General features: G+C 37.8%; 2 protein-coding genes across 2 annotated transcripts in view; one reads left to right on the top strand and one right to left on the bottom strand.

The window, feature by feature from the left end:
• Window positions 1–14,703, top strand: part of dhx32a (DEAH (Asp-Glu-Ala-His) box polypeptide 32a) — a 26,318-nt gene extending 11,615 nt beyond the window's left edge. Inside the window, exons 5-10 of the mRNA XM_062055351.1 lie at window positions 106–199; window positions 266–415; window positions 4,419–4,610; window positions 4,681–4,821; window positions 4,886–5,267; window positions 13,576–14,703. Of these exons, the coding sequence (XP_061911335.1) occupies window positions 106–199; window positions 266–415; window positions 4,419–4,610; window positions 4,681–4,821; window positions 4,886–5,267; window positions 13,576–13,741 (1,125 nt within the window). The 3' untranslated portion in view covers window positions 13,742–14,703. The remainder of the gene's footprint in view (window positions 1–105; window positions 200–265; window positions 416–4,418; window positions 4,611–4,680; window positions 4,822–4,885; window positions 5,268–13,575) is intronic.
• On the bottom strand, window positions 13,778–22,987 carry bccip (BRCA2 and CDKN1A interacting protein). Its single transcript, XM_062055352.1, has 7 exons — window positions 22,800–22,987; window positions 22,646–22,720; window positions 22,462–22,542; window positions 19,836–19,922; window positions 19,577–19,764; window positions 14,311–14,479; window positions 13,778–14,242 (listed from the first exon to the last, which is right to left on the bottom strand). The coding sequence occupies exons 1-7, from the start codon at window positions 22,938–22,940 to the stop codon at window positions 14,072–14,074; spliced, it is 912 nt and encodes a 303-aa protein (XP_061911336.1). The 5' UTR covers window positions 22,941–22,987; the 3' UTR covers window positions 13,778–14,071.

The following is a 22,987-nucleotide window of genomic DNA, read 5'->3' as shown; positions in this document are numbered from 1 at the left end:
TTTACTGCACTTACTGACTGTCAGCCTGACAAAGATCAATGGCGTCTGCTGCCTCGTTCTTGTCAGAGTGCACGCTGCTGACTGCAGATTGTCCGACTTTGGTAGGTTTACAATCCGAGAATACGAGCCTACGCCGAGGTGCTGCAGTCCATCAGTTGTTGTCAGGCGGAGCTGCGCGAGGATCTGTGTGGACCGGCAGGTACCGTCTGTCACGCTAACTCCTAGCTCGGACCACCGGGTCCTGATTGTCCCGTGTCTTTCCCAGGTAAATGTTTCCGTTTATACCCCGACGACGGGCAGCTTCCCACGCAGAGGTCGCCTCAGATCCTGGAGTCCAACATCACGTCCACGGTTCTCTTCCTCAAAAGGATGGAGATCGGAGGTCTGGGACAGTGCGAGTTCATCCACAGACCAGGTGAGCGGACCGTTAATTTGTAGTTTTTGTTCCCACGGACCTCATCCAGTGTGCTCGGATGAACTCGTTGTGCTGGTCTGTTTGGGTTCGCTCGGGCGTGACTTAGCCGAGCCGACATGAGCGACCGCTGCCAGCCTTTGTTGGACGGGCCGGGGTAAAAAGAGGTCAACTCGTTATGCAACGTGTCTCGTTAGGGCGGCCGGATATGGACTAAGTATTGCGACACAGGAAGTGGAGAAAATATATGAGTTTGTCTGTCAAGGATCTTTATATAGTGATGTGGCTCGCTCGGATCTTCCACACTAAACTCCTCCGAAATGCTTTAAGACAGTGGTCCCCAACCTTTTTGTAGCTGCGGACCGGTCAACGCCTGAAAATTCGTCCCACGGACCGGGGGGGGGGTGTATTTTAAAAAATTTTTTTTTTTTTTTTTTTTTTTTTACATAAATAAATACAGTCATGTGTGCTTACGGACTGTATCCCTGCAGACTGTATTGATCTATATTGATATATAATGTATATATTGTGATTTTTATGTTGATTTCATTAAAAAAAAAAAATTTTTTTTTTTTTTTTTTTTTAATTTCTTGTGCGGCCTGGTACCAATCGGTCCGCGGCCCGGTGGTTGGGGACCACTGCTTTAAGAGACTTCCCTAAACTGTTCAAAGTTGTGCTAAACTGGTTTTCATTGAGGGCCACATGGCAGTTATGGCTGCCATCTTGTAACAGCCAATAATGTATGAATTTGTCTCTGGATTTTATTATTAATTATATATTGTTTTAAGTAGACTTTGGTCGATTTTATTTTATTTTTTAAAATTTTTTTTTACTTTGGTCGATTTTACAGTAAAAACTTTACATTTACAAAATTTTACTGTAAAATATAGCCTTGTTTTTTGTTTTTTTTACAACATTTTACAGCTTATTGGGGGAGGTTTTACAGAAAAAGCTGGCAGCTTAGTTGCCGGAATTTTATTGTTAAATTTACATTGGTTTTTACTAGAGATGTCCGATAATGGCTTTTTTCTCTTAATTACCGATATCAACCGATACCGATATATACAGTCGTGGAATTAACACATTAATTATGCCTAATTTTGTTGTGATGCCCCGCTGGATGCATTCAACAATGTAACAAGGTTTTCCAAAATAAATCAACTCAAGTTATGGAAAAATATTTATTATTGAAGTCACAAAGTGCATTACTTTTTTAAACATGCCTCAAATCAGCAGCTTGGAATTTGGGAGGTCGAGGTGGGCGGGGTTGAGGTGTAGGGGGTAGCGGGGGGTGTATATTGTAGCGTCCCGGAGGAGTTAGTGCTGCAAGGGGTTCTGGGTATTTGTTTTTTTTGTGTTACGGTGCGGATGTTCTCCCGAAATGTGTTTGTCATTCTTGTTTGGTGTGGGTTCACAGTGTGGCGCATATTTGTAACAGTGTTAAAGTTGTTTATACCGCCACCCTCAGTGTGACCTGTAAGGCTGTTGATCAAGTATGCATTGCATTGACTTGTGAATGTGTGAAAAGCCGTAGATATTATGTGACTGGGCAAAAGCAGTGCCTTTAAGGTTCATTGGCGTCCTTAACTTCTCCCTACGTCCGTGTACACAGCAGTGTTTTAAAAAGTATAGGTACAGTTTATTATCATACTTCCCAAACATGTTTTTGTCTAAATAAAAATACTTATCAAACTACTCATCAAATTAATAAAAATGACAATACATTTTAAGTTCTTTACAGGATATTACTGTAAATTGAAAAAAACTACAACTTTTTTGTGTCAAAATTCTGTTGACTAAGCTGCCAGTTTTTGACTGTAAAATCTACGGTTGTTGTTTTTAACGGTGTGTTACTGTAAATGGAAAGACGATACGTTTGTTTTCACGGTAGAAAAACTGGCAGCTAAGTTGCCAGATTAATAATGCTTTTCCATTAATAATATAATGTTGTAAAAACTAGGGATGTCCGATAATACTGGACTGCCGATATTATCGGCCGACAAATGCTTTAAAATGTAATATCGGTATCGGTTTCAAAATTATCGGTATCGGTTTCAAAAACTACAATTTATGACTTTTTAAAACGCCGCTGTGTACACGGACGTAGGGAGAAGTACAGAGCGCCAATGAACCTTAAAGGCACTGCCTTTGCGTGCCGGCCCAGTCACATAATATCTACGGCTTTTCACACACTCACAAGTCAATGCAATGCATACTTGATCAACAGCCATACAGGTCACACTGAGGGTGGACGTATAAACAACTTTAACACTGTTACAAATATGCGCCACACTGTGAACCCACACCAAACAAGAAAGACAAACACATTTCGGGAGAACATCCGCACCGTAACACAACATAAACACAACAGAACAAATACCCGGAACCCCTTGCAGCACTAACTCTTCCGGGACGCTACAATATACACCCCCCGCTAGCCCCTACTCCCCTCCACCTCAACCTCCTCATGCTCTCTCAGGGAGAGCATGTCCCAAATTCCAAGCTGCTGTTTTGAGGCATGTTAAAAAAAATAATGCACTTCCTGACTTCAATAATAAATATGGCAGTGCCATGTTGGCACTTTTTTTTTTCCATGACTTGAGTTGATTTATTTTGGAAAACCTTGTTACATTGTTTAATGCATCACAACAAAATCAGGCATAATAATGTGTTAATTCCACGACTGTATATATCGGTTGATATCGGAATCGTTAATTAAGAGTTGGACAATATCGGACATCTCTACTTCAGTGACAATCTACAATGTAAATAGTCATGAAAATAAAGAAAACGCATTGAATGAGAAGGTGTGTCCAAACTTTTGGCCTGTATTGTATATCGTTATCGCGGGGGGCTGGGATACAGATTTTAGACCGTATCGCCCATCCCTAATGGACAGCACAGTCGTAGTAGTACAGATGATTGTAATATATGTGCTATGATAAGACTAAGGCAGCATGTATGCAGAGTGACAGGATGGTGACGTCTGTTAACACACCTCCTAGTCCGGGGGTCGGCAACCCGCGGCTCTAGAGCCGCATGCGGCTCTTTAGCGCCGCCCTAGTGGCTCTATGGAGATTTTTCAAAAATGTATGAAGAATGGAAAAAGATGATGGGAAAAAAATCTATTTTTTTGTTTTAGTATGGTTTCTGTAGGAGGACAAACATGACACATGTTATAAATCACACTGTTTATATTAAATATGCTTCACTGATTCGAGTATTTGGCGAGCGCCGTTTTGTCCTACTTATTATGGCGGTCCTTGAACTCACCGTATAGTTTGTTTACATGCATAACTTTCTCCGACTTTCTAGGACGTGTTTTATGCCACTTCTTTTTCTGTCTCATTTTGTCCACCACACTTTTAACGTTGTGCGTGAGTGCACAAAGGTGAGTTTTGTTGATGTTATTGACTTGTGTGGAGTGCTAATCAGACATATTTGGTCACTGCATGACTGCAAGCTAATCGATGCTAACATGCTATTTAGGCTAGCGATGTGTACATATTGCATCATTATGCCTCATTTGTAGCTATATTTGAGCTCATTTAGTTTCCTTTAAGTCCTCTTAATTACATTTATATCTCATGACACATGTAATATGGCTTTTACTTTTTTGCGGCTCCAGACAGATTTGTTTTTGTATTTTTGGTCCAATATGGCTCTTTCAACATTTTGGGTTGCCGACCCCTGTTCTAGTCACTATGCAGCCCGATAATAACTTCCACACAATAATAGGCCTGCTAATAATGTAATAATTCCATTAAAGGAGTGTGATTAAAAATCGTTTTTATCATTTTTTTTTATTTTATTGGTTTTATATTTATTTATTTTTTGTTTTTATTCAGTCATTGGTGGAGCTAAGGGCAATATTTGAATATTGTTTTTAATATTGTTGTGCAGCACTTTGGAAACATTTTTGTGGTTTAAATGTGCTATACAAATAAAGTGGATTGATTGATCGATTAGAGTGAGAACAACTACCTTATTTCCTTGAGGCGTGCAGATCCTGAGGGTCTCATGCAGGCTCTGGAGGAACTGGACTATCTGGCCGCCTTGGACGACGACGGCAACCTCTCGGAGATAGGCATCATCATGTCGGAGATCCCCCTGGAGCCTCAGATGGCCAAAGCCGTGCTGGCGTCCTGCGAGTTCGACTGTGTGAGCGAGATGCTGACCGTCGCCGCCATGCTTTCAGGTGGGCGCTTCATCAGGTACACCCGCACGCTCCCCATGCCGCAGACCGGTAAACGGCCTTCTTCCGTCAGCTCCAAGCTGCTTCCTGGAGCCGCCGTCCTCCGTGAGCCACGAGGCCGTGCGGTGTCGCAGAAAGTTCCAGCACCCCGAGGGCGACCACTTCACCCTCATCAACGTGTACGACGCCTTCAAGAGAAGCCAGAGGACGCCATGTGAGAGCCGCCCGATCAGGACGCGCTCAGGAGCGTCTTCTCAACACCGCCTTCTCCTTTGCAGACGTCGGCGCCGAAAAGTGGTGCCGGGATCATTTTCTGGATCATTCCGCCCTCCAGATGGCCGAGCAGGTGCGGTCGGAGCTGATGGACACCCTGAACAGGATCGAGCTCCCCGTGTCGGAGGCAGCGTTCGGCACCAGGGGCAACGCGTCCGACCTGAAGCGAGCGCTGCTGGCGGGCTTCTTCATGCAGATCGCCCGGGACGTGGACGGCTCGGGGAACTACTTCATCCTGGCTCACAAGCACCTGGCGCAGGTGCAGCCCACATCCGCCTACGGCCCGCAGTCCAGCAAGCTGGGGGTGCCCGAGTGGGTGGTCTTCCACGAGTACACGCTGTCGGACAATAACTGCATGAGGATAGTGTCGGAGATTTCACCTCAAGTGTGAGTATTCCCTCTATTGAGGATCTTTGTTGTGGTTGTATGCTCACTGGACACTTCATTAGGTACACCTGCACCATCTTAACCTGATCTAAAGCTCTGCCATACAAAGAAAATCTGTTTAAAATCACAGGTTATTACTCGCGTGCATCATTTATACCAGGGGTCACCAACCTTTTTGAAAGCAAGAGCTACTTCTTGGGTAGTGATTAATGCGAAGGGCTACCATTTTGATACACACTTAAATAAATTGCCAGAAATAACCAATTTGCTCAATTTACCTTTAACTCTATGTTATTATTAATAATTAATGATATTTACACTTAATTGAACGGTTTAAAAGAGGAGAAAACACGAAAGAAAAAAAAGACAATTAAATTTGGAAACAGTTTTTGAGACTTTTGTGATTTAGGGCTATATAAATAAACATTGATTGATTGAATTTCGACTCTTTAAAATTCAAAATTCAACCGAAAAAAAGAAGAGAAAAACTAGCTAATTCGAATCTTTTTGAAAAAATTAAAATAATTTATGGAACATCATTAGTAATTTTTCCTGATTAAGATTAATTTTAGAATGTTGATGACATGTTTTAAATAGGTTAAAATCCAATCTACACTTTGTTAGAATATATAACAAATTGGACCAAGCTAGACAAATCATTATTTCTTCTTGATTTTCCAGAATTTTTTTTTTAAAAGAAATTCAAAAGACTTTGAAATAAGATTTAAATTTGATTCTACAGATTTTCTAGATTTGCCAGAATAATTTTTTTGAATTTTAATCATAGTAAGTTTGAAGAAATATTTCACAAATATTCTTCGTCGAAAAAACAGAAGCTAAAATGAAGAATTAAATTAAAATTAATTTATTATTCTTTACAATAAAAAAAACTAATTTACTTGAACATTGATTTACATTGTCAGGAAAGAAGAGGAAGGAATTTAAAAGGTAAAAAGGTATATGTGTTTAAAAATCCTAAAATCATTTTTAAGGTTGTATTTTTTCTCTAAAATTGTCTTTCTGAAAGTTATAGGAAGCAAAGTAAAAAAAAATTATGAATTTATTTAAACAAGTAAAGACCAAGTCTTTAAAATATTTTCTTGGATTTTCAAATTCTATTTGAGTTTTGTCTCTCTTAGAATTAAAAATGTCGGGCAGAGCTAGACCAGCTTGCTAGTAAATAAATACAATTTAAAAAATAGAGGCTGCTATTTGAGCTATTTTTTAGAACAGGCCATCGGGCTACTCATCTGGTCCTTACGGGCTACCTGGTGCCCGCGGGCACCGCGTTGGTGACCCCTGATTTAAATCAACTTAGGACCCCAATTGACACAAATGCAGTTTTATTGTCACACGTGAACATTTTTTTTTTAAAACATTTTACTTCAATGCATGCAAATTATTTCTCAAACTGGGTAATTCCTGACTGATTGATTGAAACTTTTATTAGTAGATTGCACAGTGAAGTACATATTCCGTACAATTGACCACTAAATGGTAACACCCGAATAAGTTTTTCAACTTGTTTAAGTCGGGGTCCACGTTAATCAATTCATGGTAAATAAATACTGATCATAAAGGAGCATTTGCACTCAAAATAAATCGACTGATTAATCTCTGCTAGGCCTGAGTGATATAGTCTAAAAATGAAAGCCAGAAAAAGGTACAGTACAGGTCAAAAGTTTGGACACACCTTCTCATTCAATGCATTTTCTTTATTTTCATGACTATTTACATTGTAGATTGTCACTGAAGGCATCACAACTATGAATGAACACATGTGGAGTTATGTACTTAACAAAAAAAAAAAGGTGAAATAACTGAAAACTGTTTTATATTCTAGTTTCTTCAAAATAGCCACCTTTTGCTCTGATTACTGTTTTGCACACTCTTGGCATTCTCTCGATGAGCTTCAAGAGGTAGTCACCTTAAAGCAGGGGTGTCCTAACTTTTCCAGCTGAAATATCAAAGCAAGCGGGGACCTTTTTGATATTTTTTATTTTAAAAACCAATACAATATATGTATAAAAAATATACATTTAGGCCTCCACTCAGGCTTGATCCCGGGTACCCCAAAGGGTTTTGCTACTAAATCTTTTAAAAATGTGTCATTATTTAGTATTATTATTATCCAAGGTTTAAATCTCCAGATCAACATTAGGTCTATCTGTCAATATAAAGTTGTTGTTTTTTTTAAAGATTTACGCTGTATGCTCTTTTTGTCAAAGAAAACCCTGTTTTTTTATGGAAAAAACACAAAATATGCAATATTTTCCCCCAATAACATTTTAAAGTGGAATATTTGAGATTATATAATAATTGGAGCTCATAGCATAACTCATAACAACATTGATTCATTATTATTTTTTGAGCAATGACACTATAAATAAATAAATCATCCTTTTTTTTTTTTACTTTTAACACAATAGTCTCAAGATCAACTTCAGGGGCCGTACTTATCAAGCTTCTTAGAGTGCCATTTTACACTTAAGTCCTGAGAATTTGCGAAATTTAGTCCTACTCTCAAACTTAAGAATAAAAGCTTTTTATCAACGTTCTTAAGTCTAAGAATCACTCCTACTCTCCACGATATTTAAGAGACCTTCAGAGGTGTCTTAAGTGGTTAGGAGTTGCCAGCAGGGGATGGCACTGAGGCGAGAGAGACGTGCGCCAACGTTCAGGGAACGGAACAATGTTTTGTTTTTTTTGATGACGAGCAGCTGATCAAACGGTATCGTTTAGACAGAGCGGATATTATTTTTGTCACAGATTTAATACTTTTCGATTCTTTGTTGATTTCTGCATGTGTCTGCAGTGGGCTAGTATATATAGAGCCACCCACACCAGTTTCAAATTAGTTGCCTAATTAATGAATTGGAAAGAAAATGTTATGACAGTAGCGTATGTGTGTGGCCGTGAGGTGAGTGACGTCAGTGAGTGTGTGGGCGAGAGAAGAGAGGGAGCGGTAGCGTGAGTGCCGGCGGGGACTAGTTTGTTTTGTATTATTTTGTAGTTTATTGTCAAAATATACACTCCCATTGTCCACTTAAATATTTCCAAGATATTTCTTTATTCTTAGACAACGGATTCCCTTCCGTGATTGGTCATTTCTATGGACACAGAAATGACGTCACCTAAAATTGCGTTTACGGCACATAGTAATGTCGTAATTCAGCTCTGAGTGTGACACTTAAGATTCAGTCCTACACTTCGCTGAAAGTGTGAGTAAGACGCTTGATAACTAACTTTTAAGTGCAGCTTTCAGCGAAGAATTTATTTACTCTTAAGTCAACTCTTAGCAGACTTCTTAGGAGTCATTCTAAGAAGCTTGATAAGTACGGCCCCTGGTCTATCTGTCATTTATAAGTTTTATTGTTGTTTATGTTTTTTGTTTGTTCGTTTTAGGCCCTTGTTTAAAAAAAAACAGCTAGTTTTTTGTATGGCAAACACAAAATATGCAACATTTTCCCCAAAAAATGTCTCAAAGTGGAATATTTAATGTGACGTAATTGGAGCCTTGAATAGGTCAATAATTCATAATGACATTGATTTTGAGTCATTATTATTTTTTAAAGAAAGAAACAGCCTGCATGGCAGCTTTGTGCTATTAAGAGTAAACATTGAAACATTTTATTGTTACATTTCACCTGTTTTGCTCTTTTATACCACTTTTTATTTTTGAATTTTTTTTAATCGTATTTTTAGAATGTGCCACGGGGCCGTTGAAATATTACCCGCGAGCTGCAAATGGCCCCCGGGTCGCACTTTGGACACCACTGCCTTAAAGGGTTTTCACTTCACATGTGTCATAGTTGTGATGCCTTCAGGGACAATCTACAATGTAAATAGTCATGAAAATAAAGAAAACGCATTGAAATGAGTTGTGTCCAAACTTTTGGCCTATACTGAATTTCAGGGGCCGTACTTATCAAGCTTCTTAGAATTACTCCTAAGAAGTCTGCTAAGAGTTGACTTAAGAGTAAATAAATCCTTCGCTGAAAGCTGCACTTAAAAGTTAGTTATCAAGCATCTTACTCACACTTTCAGCGAAGTGTAGGACTGAATCTTTAGTGTCAAACTCAGAGCTGAATTACGACATTACTATGTGCCGTAAACGCAATTTTAGGTGACGTCATTTCTGTGTCCATAGAAATGACCAATCACGGAAGGGAATCCGTTGTCTAAGAATAAAGAAATATCTTGGAAATATTTAATTGGACAATGTGAGTGTATATTTTGACAATAAACTACAAAATAATACAAAACAAACTAGTCCCCGCCGGCACTCACGCTACCGCTCCCTCTCTTCTCTCGCCCACACACTCACTGACGTCACTCACCTCACGGCCACACACATACGCTACTGTCATAACATTTTCTTTCCAATTCATTAATTAGGCAACTCATTTGAAACTGGTGTGGGTGGCTCTATATATACTAGCCCACTGCAGACACATGCAGAAATCAACAAGGAATCGATAAGTATTAAATCTGTGACAAAATTAATATCCGCTCTGTCTAAACGATACCGTTTGATCAGCTGCTCGTCATCAAAAAAAACCAAAACATTGTTCCGTTCCCTGAACGTTGGCGCACGTCTCTCTCGCCTCAGTGCCATCCCCTGCTGGCAACTCCTAACCACTTAAGACACCTCTGAAGGTCTCTTAAATACCGTGGAGAGTAGGAGTGATTCTTAGACTTAAGAACGTTGATAAAAAGCTTTTATTCTTAAGTTTGAGAGTAGGACTAAATTTCGCAAATTCTCAGGACTTAAGTGTAAAATGGCACTCTAAGAAGCTTGATAAGTACGGCCCCAGATTTCTTCCGTTTTCCCCCCTACTTTTTAAAGTTATCAGAAGACAAATAGTTCAAATAAAATGATGCTGTTATCGTATCAAAACTAGTTCAATAGGAGACAAACAATGCCAAAATTTATAGAATATATGGTACAAACAATTACTTTGTATAGAATCATTTTCAAAATACTAAGCTTCCTCTGAGGCAAAATCTCTTTCTTGAATAAAATATTTATGTAAACAAAAACGTAGCATTGTACGTTGTATGCAAATAAAGTGCAAACCTACATCTTTTGTCTTAAATAAAATATGTATGTAAGTGTACAGCTCCACTAATGGACATTGGAGTGTTACTTTCAAAAGGGAAAATTAAAGTATTGCTAGAAACATAATTTTATATAGGACTTTTATTGTATTATATGTATAGTACATGTTCCTAAAAGAAAAAAAAGCATAAAACACAGTATATTTAAATATACTAAATGTAAAAAAGGGAATAAATATTCAAAATAGTCTAGTTTGGTTACGCCATCACGAGTGCAACACAAGGTTGTAAAAGTTTCAACTACAATCAAATCAACTTTATTTATAAAATTTACCACAGGTGTAGCCAAAGTGCTGTACAATGGGCAGGTTAAAAATAATACAAGAACCGAGCAAACACAACACGATAAAAAAATAAATAAATAAAATATAAAAACAGGTTCACAGCATGTGTATTATGGGGCGCCATTGCAGGATGGATATCACTCAGTGTTAAAAGCCATGGAATAAAAGTATGTTTTTAAGAGAGATTTAAAAACAGGAAGAGAGGAGGCTTGTCTACCACTCAGAGGTAGGTTGTTCCAGAGCTTGGGAGCAGCAGCGGCGAAAGCTCTGTCACCTCTAAGCTTCAGCCTTGTGTCCGGGACCGTCAGTAGCAGCTGATCGGCTGATCTTAGGGATCGGGTGGGGCAGTAAGGCTGAAGGAGGTCGGAGAGATATGTTGGCGCGAGGTTGTTTAGACATTTAAAAACAAATAAAAGCAGTTTAAAATTGATTCTGTAACGCACAGGGAGCCAGTGAAGGGACGCTAATATAGGGGTGATGTGCTCACGTCTGCGGGTCTGTGTTAGCAGACGAGCAGCAGAGTTCTGCACGAGCTGCAGGCCTGGCTAATGCCTACATACAGGGCATTGCAGTAGTCTAAACGAGTCGAGATAAAGGCGTGGATTAATTTCTCGAGATCATGTCCTGATAGAAGCGGTTTCACTTTCGCTATTTGGCGTAATTGATAAAAACTTTTTTGTACGACGCTGCCGATTTGTTTTTCGAATTTAAAATCTGAGTCGAACTTTACCCCCAGGTTTGTGACACAGTCGCTGAGTTACGGGGTCAGAGTGCCGAGGTCAACGTTGGGGGAGGGGGAGCGACTTGGACCGAACAACATAACTTCTGTTTTGTCTTCATTTAGGCTCAGGAAGTTAGCTGAAAGCCAGGCTTTGATGTCGTGCAGGCAGTCAATAAGACGTTGAACCGTGTTATTTTGTGCCATGGGAAAATAAATCTGGCTATCATCGGCATAAAAATGAAATGCAATATCGTACTTCCTAAAAATACAACCAAGGGGGAGAAGGTAAAGTGCAAATAAGATTGGGGCAAGGATTGAGCCCTGGGGAACCCCATGTGGTGAAGGAGCCGTGGAAGACATAAAACTGCCTATTTTTACACAAAAACTCCTGTCAATTCTAAATAAGATGTCAAAAGCAAACTGAAATCAAATGCTTAAAGATTGATCAATACCTATTTATGATGATTTATCAAAATATAAAAGAAATATACCTGAACAGAACGCTCATGATGGTTACACCAAAAAGTAACGCTATGAATCGCGTATTTCCAAGTTTTTGGGGCATTTTAATGCTATTTCCAAGCATCTCCTTTTTATTATTGTTGATTTTAAATGGTCAAACTAATGCATATTATATATGCATGCCCTAGTAAACAAACAAAAAAAGTCATATTTATTTTGATTGTTACATTTTGAAGTACATTTGTGCAGGTGGGTGCGAATGTACCCATTACCAGAGCTGTACACAAACACAAATCGAGCATTATATGTATGCAAATAAAAATAAAATCCAACAGTAGGCTAGAGGAGAAAAACTGTTTTGTAAATTGTCTGCAACAAAAATATATCAATAAAATCAATTTGCGTCTATTATAATGATTAATCGCATGAGTCTTCACCTAGTTTAAAGAGTGCAATTTACCAATACAATTTATTATTGTAACGGCAATATTACAAACAGCTCTCAGAATAATGCACAACCAAATACACATTAACAATTAAAAAATATATACGTTTAGAAAATGTTTAAATCATTTTGAGTATTTTCTATTCAAATATCCAAGAATAAAAAAGAAATCCGCATGAAAGAAAACTGTGCATTATACTGAAATGTTCCCTCCATCTTGACCCTCGTGTTGTGGCTTAAAACGATATCTCACTATAATGCACCGCTAAAAAACACACCCTTATCACATTTGAATGCCAACATCTAAGAATAAAATAAGAACCCTGAGCATTACAGAGCTATTTCTTACATGTCCGCCAAACAAGGTGACCTAAACCGTCAGTCCAAACCAGGGCAGCTGTGGCTACGAAAGTAGCTTACCACCACCAGGTGTGAATGAATGATGGGTTTTTAACATGTAAAGCGACTTTGGGTACTTAGAAAAGCGCTATATAAATCCCAGGTATTATTATTATTATTATTATTAAACATTAGAAGTAGGGATGTCCGATAATGGATTTTTGCCGATATCCGATATTGTCCAACTCTTTTAATTACTGATACCGATATCAACCGATATATGCAGTCGTGGAATTAACACATTATTATGCCTAATTTGGACAACCATGTATGGTGAAGATAAGGTACTTTTTAAAAAAAATAGTAAAATAAGAACTAAATTAAAAACATTTTCTTGAATAAAGAAAGTAAAACAATATAAAAACAGTTACATAGAAACTAGTAATTAATGAAAATGAGTAAAATGAACTGTTAAAGGTTAGTACTATTAGTGGAGCAGCAGCACGCACAATCATGTGTGCTTACGGACTGTATCCCTTGCAGACTGTATTGATATATATTGATATATAATGTAGGAACCAGAATATTGATAACAGAAAGAAACAACCCTTTTGTGTGAATGAGTGTGAATGGGGGAGGGAGGTTTTTTGGGTTGGTGCACTAATTGTAAGTGTATCTTGTGTTTTTTGTGTTGATTTAATAAAAATTAAAAAAAAATTAAAAACTGATACAGATAATAATAAAACCGATACCGATAATTTCCGATATTACATTTTAACGCATTTATAGGCAGGCCGATATTATCGGACATCCCTAACTAGAAGCAATGTACTTCACCACTACAAATACATTCAATTGGCCTTTTTCATGAGGAAATATACTTCAAAACTGAACACTCTCATATTCTTACCTGTTTGTACCGTCCTCTCCGTGCAGCTTCACTCAAATGGCCCCGCTGTACTTCTTCTACAATCTGCCCCCTAGCGAGAGCAAAGAGATACTGCAAGACCTGCTGGACCCTGACAGAGCATCAACTTGTAAGGACGAGAGACACCAAGTTGCTAACAGTGTGCAGTCTTCTGACAGGTGTGTCATTCAGTAGAGAATGGAAAAGAAGTGAACAGTCAAGGATGTGAACAAAACTGTATTATTAGGAACGTCCTCATACAAGTTGTATTTTAACTGTAGTGCATATTTCATACTAATTAAAAAGGCAGGAGAGCACCTGAGTGGGTTTTAATGTCCTCAGCTTTCTCTGGTCCTGATACTTCTTCACAATCCTGTAGTTTGTTTAAGCTCTCCATGGAGATTTGTCATCACTGGAAAAATAGTTCAATAAATTCTGTTAAACATGATTTATTTAATGATGTAAATTCATAATTCACAGTCATATTTTTGGAGGGGAGGATTTGAATGTCTGTCTTTTGGCCGTTCAAACGGTCAAGTATTCTTTGAGTTTGTCCATGATGGAGGACATCCTGTCTGCCGGGATCAACATGACCGTCCTGAAAGGCTTCATGGGAACGTCATCGAAGGACCACCTCCCACTCAAGCACGTATCCGCGTCTGCCTGGACGGAGAAGTGGAACTTGAGGGTGGCGTGCTGCAAGCGGACAAAAACATCATTACTATCATCTGTTTTTATTCAAACGTGTCATTTCCGTGACGAACCTCATAGAAGAACTCCTCCTCAGCGTTGATGAACATATACTCGTCCTTAGGAGCGCCCCCTCTGGCAGGAATGGTCTTGGTGGACTCCTTGCAGGTCTTACTGATCATCAGGCAGTAGTGATACTTCCCACTGGGCTTGTTGGTCCTCTGCGCGTCTGTGATCTCCTCCCTGTTGTCAAAGTACAAAACATGCACCTGTCAATTGACTATTAGAGATGTCAAAATAAAAGCCTTGTCGGGTTTTCTATTCTCTTTCATTTTAATTTGCATAAATGGCCATGAAGAGGTAGGTTTATCTACACTGCAACTCCCTGAATGCTAGTGAGAAACAAGTAAATATGCAGTCTGCCCTCTAGTGGCCACAAATATGTCACCTGCTTAAAACGGAATTTATGTTGATATATTTTCCAGGAACCACATTTTTTTTTTTATGGCAAAAATGTTTGATATATGATTAGTTATCGTATTTTTCGGACTATAAGTCTCAGTTTTTTTCATAGTTTGGCCGGGGGTGCGACTTATACTCAGGAGCGACTCATGTGTGAAATTGTTAACACATTAGCGTAAAATATCAAATATTATTGATGTCATTCACGTAAGAGACTAGACGTTTAAGATTTCATGGGATTTAGCGATTAGGAGTGACAGATTGTTTGGTAAACGTATAGCATGTTCTATATGTTATAGTTATTTGAATGACTCTTACCATAATATGTTACGTTAACATACCAGTTGGTTATTTATGCCTCATATAACGTACACTTATTCAGCCTGTTGTTCACTATTCTTTATTTATTTTAAATTGCCTTTTAAATGTCTATTCTTGGTGTTGGCTTTTATCAAATACATTTCCCCAAAAAATGCGACTTATATATGTTTTTTCCTTCTTTATTATGCATTTTCGGCCGGTGCGCCTTATACTCCGAAGCGACTTATACTCCGAAAAATACGGTACCTTTTTTTCTCACAAAAATACAACTTAATATAATTTTGTGGCTCCCATAATTACAATGTTTATATTAATACATTAAATAATTAAAAAGTAAAATAATTACAATAAATATACCCCCTTATAATTGGTACCGTATTTTCCGCACCATAAGCCGCACCTAAAAACCACAAATTTTCTCAAAAGCTGACAGTGCGGCTTATAACCCGGTGCGCTTTATATATGGATTAATATTAATATTTATTTTCATAAAGTTTAGGTCTCGCAACTACGGTAAACAGCCGCCATCTTTTTTCCCCGTAGAAGAGGAAGCGCTTCTTCTTCTTCTACGGCAGGGGTCACTAACGCGGTGCCCGCGGGCACCAGGTAGCCCGTAAGGACCAGATGAGTAGCCCGCCGGCCTGTTCTAAAAATAGCTCAAATAGCAGCACTTACCAGTGAGCTGCCTCTATTTTTTAAATTGTATTTATTTACTAGCAAGCTGGTCTCGCTTTGCCTGACATTTTTAATTCTAAGAGAGACAAAACTCAAATAGAATTTGAAAATCCAAGAAAATATTTTAAAGACTTGGTCTTCACTTGTTTAAATAAATTCATAAATTTTTTTACTTTGCTTCTTATAACTTTCAGAAAGACAATTTTAGAGAAAAAATACAACCTTAAAAATGATTTTAGGATTTTTAAACACATATACCTTTTTACCTTTTAAATTCCTTCCTCTTCTTTCCTGACAATTTAAATCAATGTTCAAGTAAAAAATTTGTTTTTAATTGTAAAGAATAATAAATAAATTTTAATTTAATTCTTCATTGTAGCTTCTGTTTTTTCGACGAAGAGTATTTGTGAAATATTTCTTCAAACTTATGATTAAAATTCAAAAAAATTATTCTGGCAAATCTAGAAAATCTGTAGAATGAAATTTAAATCTTATTTCAAAGTCTTTTGAATTTATTTGAAAATTTTTGTTCTGGAAAATCTAGAAGAAATAATGATTTGTCTTTGTTAGAAATATAGCTTGGTCCAATTTGTTATATATTCTAACAAAGTGCAGATTGGATTTTAACCTATTCAAAACATGTCATCAAAATTCTAAAATTAATCTTAATCAGGAAAAATTACTAATGATGTTCCATAAATTATTTTTTTAAGTTTTTCTCTTCTTTTTTTCGGTTGAATTTTGAATTTTAAAGAGTTAAATTGAAGATAAACTATGTTTCAAAATGTAATTGTCATGTTTTTCGTGTTTTCTCCTCTTTTAAACTGCTCAATTAAGTGTAAATATCATTAAATATTAATAATAACAGAGTTAAAGGTAAATTGAGCAAATTGGCTATTTCTGGCAATTTATTTAAATGTGTATCAAACTGGTAGCCCTTCGCATTAATCAGTACCCAAGAAGTAGCTCTTGCTTTCATAAAGGTTGGTGACCCCTGTTCTACGGTAAGCAACCGCCCCCATAGAAGAGGAAGCGCTTCTTCTTCTACTGTAAGCAACCGCCAAGGTGAGCACCCGCCCCCGTAGAAGAAGAAGCGCGCGGATATTTCATTTCATTTGTGTGTTTCTGTAAAGACCACAAAATGGCTCCTGCTAAGAGACACGCGTACAAGGTTCCACTGACTTTTGATATTCCTGTGAACCACACTGTGGATACAACGGGAGCACGTACGGTGAATATCCTTTAGCTTGCCATGCTAACGGCCAGAAACTTCCATCCATGGTGATAAGACCTTGCCAAAAGAGAACTTTCCAGCCGGCGTCATCATAAAAGCTAACTCGAAGGGATGGATGGATGAAGAAAAGATGAGCGAAGAGACCGGGTGACTTTTTTCACGCAGCTCCGTCCCTGTTGATCTACGACTGCATGCGCGTCCACTTCACAGATGGTGTCAAAACACAAGTGAAGCACACCGAAGAAGAAGAAGAATTCGATGGATTTGTGGATGAGTAATAACTTCGGAAAGTGAGCTTTAAATGTTTATTTTGTGTGTTGTGTGACATTAACGTTCGAGCAACGTTGAGTTATTGATGTTGCTATTGCTCTGCACTATTTTGAATGTTACTATTTTTGTGATTGCACGTTTGCACAATACATTTTGGGAGTGAACAGAGTTGTTAGAACGCTGGTTTGTAATATATTATTAAAGTTTGACTGACCTATCTGACTGTTTTTTTGACATTCCCTTTCGCGCAGCGTTGGTGCGGCTAATAACACGGGGCGGCTAATAGGTAAACAAAGTTTTGAAATATGCCATTCATTGAAAGTGCGGCTAATAACACGGGGCGCAGAGCCGGCCCAAGGCATAAGCGTACTAAGCGCTTGCTTAGGGCCCCGCGGCCACCAGGGGGCCCCCAAAAGCAATTAACAAAAAATTATTATTTTTTATTTAAGGACCTTAATTTAAGGTAGTTATTTGGATTTTTTTCCCCAAATTTTTTTTGCACATCGTTATGTACATTTACATAGTTTTAATATGTAGTAACTTTATATTTGTTTATAAACCGTTATGTTACCTTGTTTCTGGTAACTCTGTTCATTAATATTATTTAAGTATTTGCTTGATATTTAATTTAATTATGTTGTTTTTTGTACAATTGAATTTGTTCCTTTTTATATATATTTAAGTGATTTTATTGTTGCACTTTGTTTTTCTTGCACTACAAATTATTTTTGCACATTGCTGTTTCAGGTTTTTGTTACCAAAAATAATAAAGTGAATCAGAATCAGCTTTATTGTCCAGTTATGTTTAACACACATGGAATTTAACTTCAGTAGACTGCGCTCTCTTTGTACAAAGTAAACATTAAATATGAACAATTAACTAAAAATATAAACTAGTAATTAAAGACTAATATGTACAAGACTGATGAGACAAAATGACACTTTTACTGTAAATACAAAGCTTTATCACTTGGACTGTTCAACCCCAGGCCACTCTTGTAGCTGAATGTTTTCTACATTTTAAGATTAGGAACCATATGTGGCACTCTGGACATCATTCGTTCATTCATTGGTATTATTTATGTTCTTAACTGGGCCACCCCCATATCTTTATAAATGACATGTCATTTGTAAAGACATGCCAGGCTGACAATAGGATCATGTAAACAACACTGCCAGAGCCGCAATGAGTTTATAGTAGTTGTGTGAATGATCAACAATCAATATTATTGGCAGAAATAGAGGGCCCCAAAATTAAATTTTGCTTAGGACCCGATGGAGGCTTGGGCCGGCACTGACGGGGCGGCTTATGGTGCGGAAAATACGGTATTTTGAATTTGTTTAAAAACATTAATTTAAAAAAATAACTTTTTCTGTAAAATAATTTTGAGTTGTCTTAATTCATAGAAAACAAAACAAAACGTTAGATTGTTTTAGTGATTCGGCAACTATGCTTGACTTCTTTGCTTGAAAAAAATGTATATCGTAATATCGGAGTTAATTATATTAACATAAAATATTACAACAAAAAGTTAAGTTTAATTACAATATACATATTCCCCCGCATAATTGTACCTTTTTATTTAGATTTTTTTAATATACATTTTTAAAACACTACTTCATTAAAATGTATTTTAGTCATTCTAAGGCTCTGAATTTTTTCAACATTTACCATACTTTCTCAATATCTGTATAATCTTGTAAAATTACCACATTTCCCTCTCAAATATTCTATTTGTACAAGAAATAAGGAATTTCATTATTGCAATCTTCCAAACTGTTTGTTTACATATTTTTTATTTATTTCTCAATGCTATTTGGGCTTATTGGACCCTAATTAGAATAAAAACTAAGAATCCTCTTTTGATATGATATACTTAGTCCATAAGTAACAAACGTGTACTTCATGTTTAGTGACATGCTAATTCTTATTTTTACACTTTTTTCCAAATTCCATTGTTTGTTATACTCTTCTGACACCACCAGATGGCAGTATAAGTGTCCACATAAGTGGCCATAAGACCCCAATTCAGTAGTGTACACAATTTTGGAAATAAGAGCTGAAAGGTGCTGTCCACGAATGTGGCCACTAAAAGGCTTTATCTACCACACCTATAACTAGTAGTTATAGTAACAAAATTCATAATTTCCCCCCCTTTTTTAAAAAAAAACCTTACAATTACACACCAATTTAGCTATGATGTGGCTTTGCTATAGTTTTAATAAGTTATCAAAAATATAACTTAATTGTAATATAAATAAATAATTGTATTTTAATGTCCTGATATCAATTTCAATCACATATTGCAAGCAACATGTCTTTTAGTAGAAAACCAAGCCCTGTGCACACAGTGGTGACTACAATGGGTGTTACTCACTGGAGCTGTTTGTGCAGCGGTAGAGCGATCTGCGGCGGCACGTTGACAAAGCGCTCACTGAGCAGAAGACCCACGGGCTTGCTGGTGTCGTTCAGCGCCTTCTCCAGCTGCTCCATGACGCTGTGGCCGGAGCTCTTCTCACACTGATCCAGGAGCAGCTCCTTCACCTCCTCTACGCACTGCACACCCTGACAACAAATACACACGTCCATGAAGTCATGTTTTGTCACCCACAGGCTGGACTCATCGACAGCGTTACCTTTCTTTCTGTGAGGTTTAACATGGTGATGAACCCAAACACTTCATCCGGGTCCTCGTCGTCGCTGTCCTCTGGTACCTCCGCTTGCTGGGGGAAAACCAAATAATATGCTTAATATCTGTAACTAAAGTAAAATACAAGTAAACTAGTATGGTGGTCAATAAGTGTCTTTATTAAGAAAGATTTTTTTGGACACTGAATTATGGAACTGTATTTTTTTTGTGTTGGAATTTTTTAAGGCTGCAGCTAACGATTATTTTTCTATCGATTAATCTATAGATTATTTTTTCAATTAATCGGTTAATCTATAGATTATTTTTTTCGATTAATCTATAGATTATTTTTCTTTTTACCGATTATTTTTTTATTCAAAATGAAGATGAAAAAATAAACGTAGGCCCGTTTTTTCAAAAGACATGGCTTTTATTTACAAAAAAAAAGAAGTATGGCCACTCAGTCAACATTGACAACAACATGACTAAATATTCTGTAACAATGTAAACATTTAAAACTTTTAACATTTAACAAAATTAAAAGTAGCTTATTTGCTTTTTAATGTGCAAATATAAAAGTCAACATCCAGTGCAAATCTTAATATTCTGTAATAGTATAAGCATTTCAAAAGTAAAAGTATTGCTTATTTTGCTTTAAAATGTGCAAAAATTAAGATAAACATCCAATACAAAAAAGTGCAAAACGAAATATGCTGTAACAACAGTGTAAACATTTCAACAAAAGTGAAAGTATTGCTTATTTGCTAAAATGTGCAAAAATAAAGATAAACATCCAATACAAAAAAGTGCCAATCTAAATATTCTGGAGCACTGTAAACATTAAGTATTGCTTTTAAAATGTGCAAAATAAACATCCAGTCCAACACAGTACACAATAACCAATTCTACTCATTCCAGTGAGTGTCTAACAGTTGTAATGAAGAAACGTTAGCATGTGTACATGCTCTGGTTCTTTTCTTGTTTACAATATTCCCAGCAGCTGAAAATAGGCGCTCAGAAGGGGTCGATGTGGCTGGAACTGAGAGCTAATTACCCTTCACCTCAAGCCAGGATTGCGAGTGAGCTGAGCTGCAGTTTAAGTTTCTAGAAGGTCAACGGGCTCATAGTGATGTTACTAGTAGTTGACTGGGAGGTGTTTATTATCATTTGGGGAGAGTCCGCTGCCTGATGCTCACCTGCTAAACACCTATCTGCTCCACGCTGAAGCGCTGACTACATGCGCTCTGAATACACACTGCTGATTGGCTGATAATGCTTCGTGTGTACCAATCAGATGGTTGTGTGGGTGGGACAATGCTGCGTGTGTACCAATCAGATGGTTGTGTGGGTGGGACAATGCTGCGTGCTGAGACAGAGGCAGACGGAGCGAAGCAGCTTGTTAAGACTTTAGCTTTAGCTTAGAAACTCGTTCGGTACACCCCCGTACTGAACCGAAAGCCCCGTACCGAAACGGTTCAATACAAAACACGTACTGCTACACCCCTAGCAGATACAAATGACACATTCATGTTTTTGTGTAATGATGACAACGTATGCTCGCGCGGATGATTGACTAGTTGATGGTTTTCTTTTCAAATGTTGGTTCATAGCCGTTGTGCTGCTATGATAGGCCATTTCCGCTCGACACAGTGTGCATACAACAACATTATTAGGCCGTTTATTGAAATACTCCCACACTTTTGACCACTTTTGGCATGCTTTTCCCCCCTCGCTCGCACAGTCTCCTTTGATCGTCTGCTTTGCGCTTCGCCATGACGGTAGTGTGACGTCATTATGCGACGCGTCGACGCACAAAAACGGCGTCGACGTATTTACGTAACCGATGACGTCGACTACATCGACGCGTCGTTTCAGCCTTAGAATTTTTTCACATATTTTGCTGTCAATTTCATTGAATAAAAAAATGTGAGAAAGCCTTTTGTGTTTAACAATTAAGTTTGTTAAAATACAGTGTTCTAAAATTCAGTTAAAAAAATCAGTGTAGAAAAATTAAATGTAAAAATAATAATAATTTAGTGTCTAAAAATTCAGGTTAATTTGTCTATTTTGAACGCTTGTTTTTTTACGTTTGAATTTTGTGACTTTTTTTTTTTTTTTACATCAAATTCATTTAATTGAATAAAGATTTGTGAGCAAAAATGTTTGTTTAAAAAAATCAGTTTGTTAAAATACAATGTTTTAAAACAGTTGTGTAAAACCTCAGTGTAAAACAATGTGCAGACAACTATAAAATTCAGGTTATTTTGTCTTTATTGTGAAAGCTTCTTTTATACATTTGAATTGTGATCTGAACTATTTTGTTTGTCATTCTTGTTTGGTGTGGGTTCACAGTGTGGCGCATATTTGTAACAGTGTTAAAGTTGTTTATACGTCCACCCTCAGTGTGACCTGTATGGCTGTTGACCAAGTATGCCTTGCATTCACTTGTGGGCCGGCACGCAAAGGCAGTGCCTTTAAGGTTTATTGGCGCTCTGTACTTCTCCCTACGTCCGTGTGCACAGCGGCGTTTTAAAAAGTCATAAATTGTACTTTTTGAAACCGATACCGATCATTTTGAAACCGATACCGATCATTTCCGATATTACATTTCAAAGCATTTACAATGAACTCACCTTGACGACGCTTCCCAAGTGGCTCTGCTGGATGATGATGTCAGTCATCTCTGACGTGTTCACGTGAGCCTTCAGGAAGAGCTGCAGTACCACGACAAGCCACAGGGGGGCGGCAGTCAAACGCAGCGAACATCACTGACGGTCGTGCTGGTTTATAAACTACAATAAAACGTGCTTTTCAAACCTGTTGTAGGAGTTTTTTGATGCCGTCGAAGTCGCTGTGTGCGATTGCGTGCGCTTCGAAATCCACCGTAACCTCCTGAGTGACACAACGCAAAGTGTTAGCAACGAGCATGCTAGCAAGGCCGAGTCAATAAAATAATGAACTTCTCCCCGACCTCATTTTCTACTTCGGACGCTTCGCTGTCCTCCCCCGTTGAATCTTCATCTTCCCCCGGGCTCTCGTCGGAGCCGTTGTCACTTTCCGGTTGTTTTTCTACTCCCAGACCTACCGCTCTCTTTTTAGCCGACGAAGCCATGCTTGCAAACACGCGTGTCTGCTAAAAGTGGGCGTGGTAAAGCTATA

The sequence above is a fragment of the Entelurus aequoreus genome, linkage group LG08, assembly GCF_033978785.1.
Source record: "Entelurus aequoreus isolate RoL-2023_Sb linkage group LG08, RoL_Eaeq_v1.1, whole genome shotgun sequence".
Lineage (NCBI taxonomy): Eukaryota > Metazoa > Chordata > Actinopteri > Syngnathiformes > Syngnathidae > Entelurus > Entelurus aequoreus.
This window is presented reverse-complemented; position numbering and strand designations above follow the sequence as displayed.

What these genes read in the sequence shown, in the direction of transcription:
- bccip (XM_062055352.1), bottom strand. Translation starts at nt 22,940, where the DNA reads ATGGCTTCGTCGGCTAAAAAGAGAGCGGTAGGTCTGGGAGTAGAAAAA. An exon ending in CGTCCGAAGTAGAAAATGAG is followed by an intron (nt 22,721 to 22,799) that starts GTCGGGGAGAAG and finishes TGTGTCACTCAG; the next exon opens with GAGGTTACGGTGGATTTCGA. An exon ending in AGGAGGAGTTCTTCTATGAG is followed by an intron (nt 14,243 to 14,310) that starts GTTCGTCACGGA and finishes GTCCGCTTGCAG; the next exon opens with CACGCCACCCTCAAGTTCCA.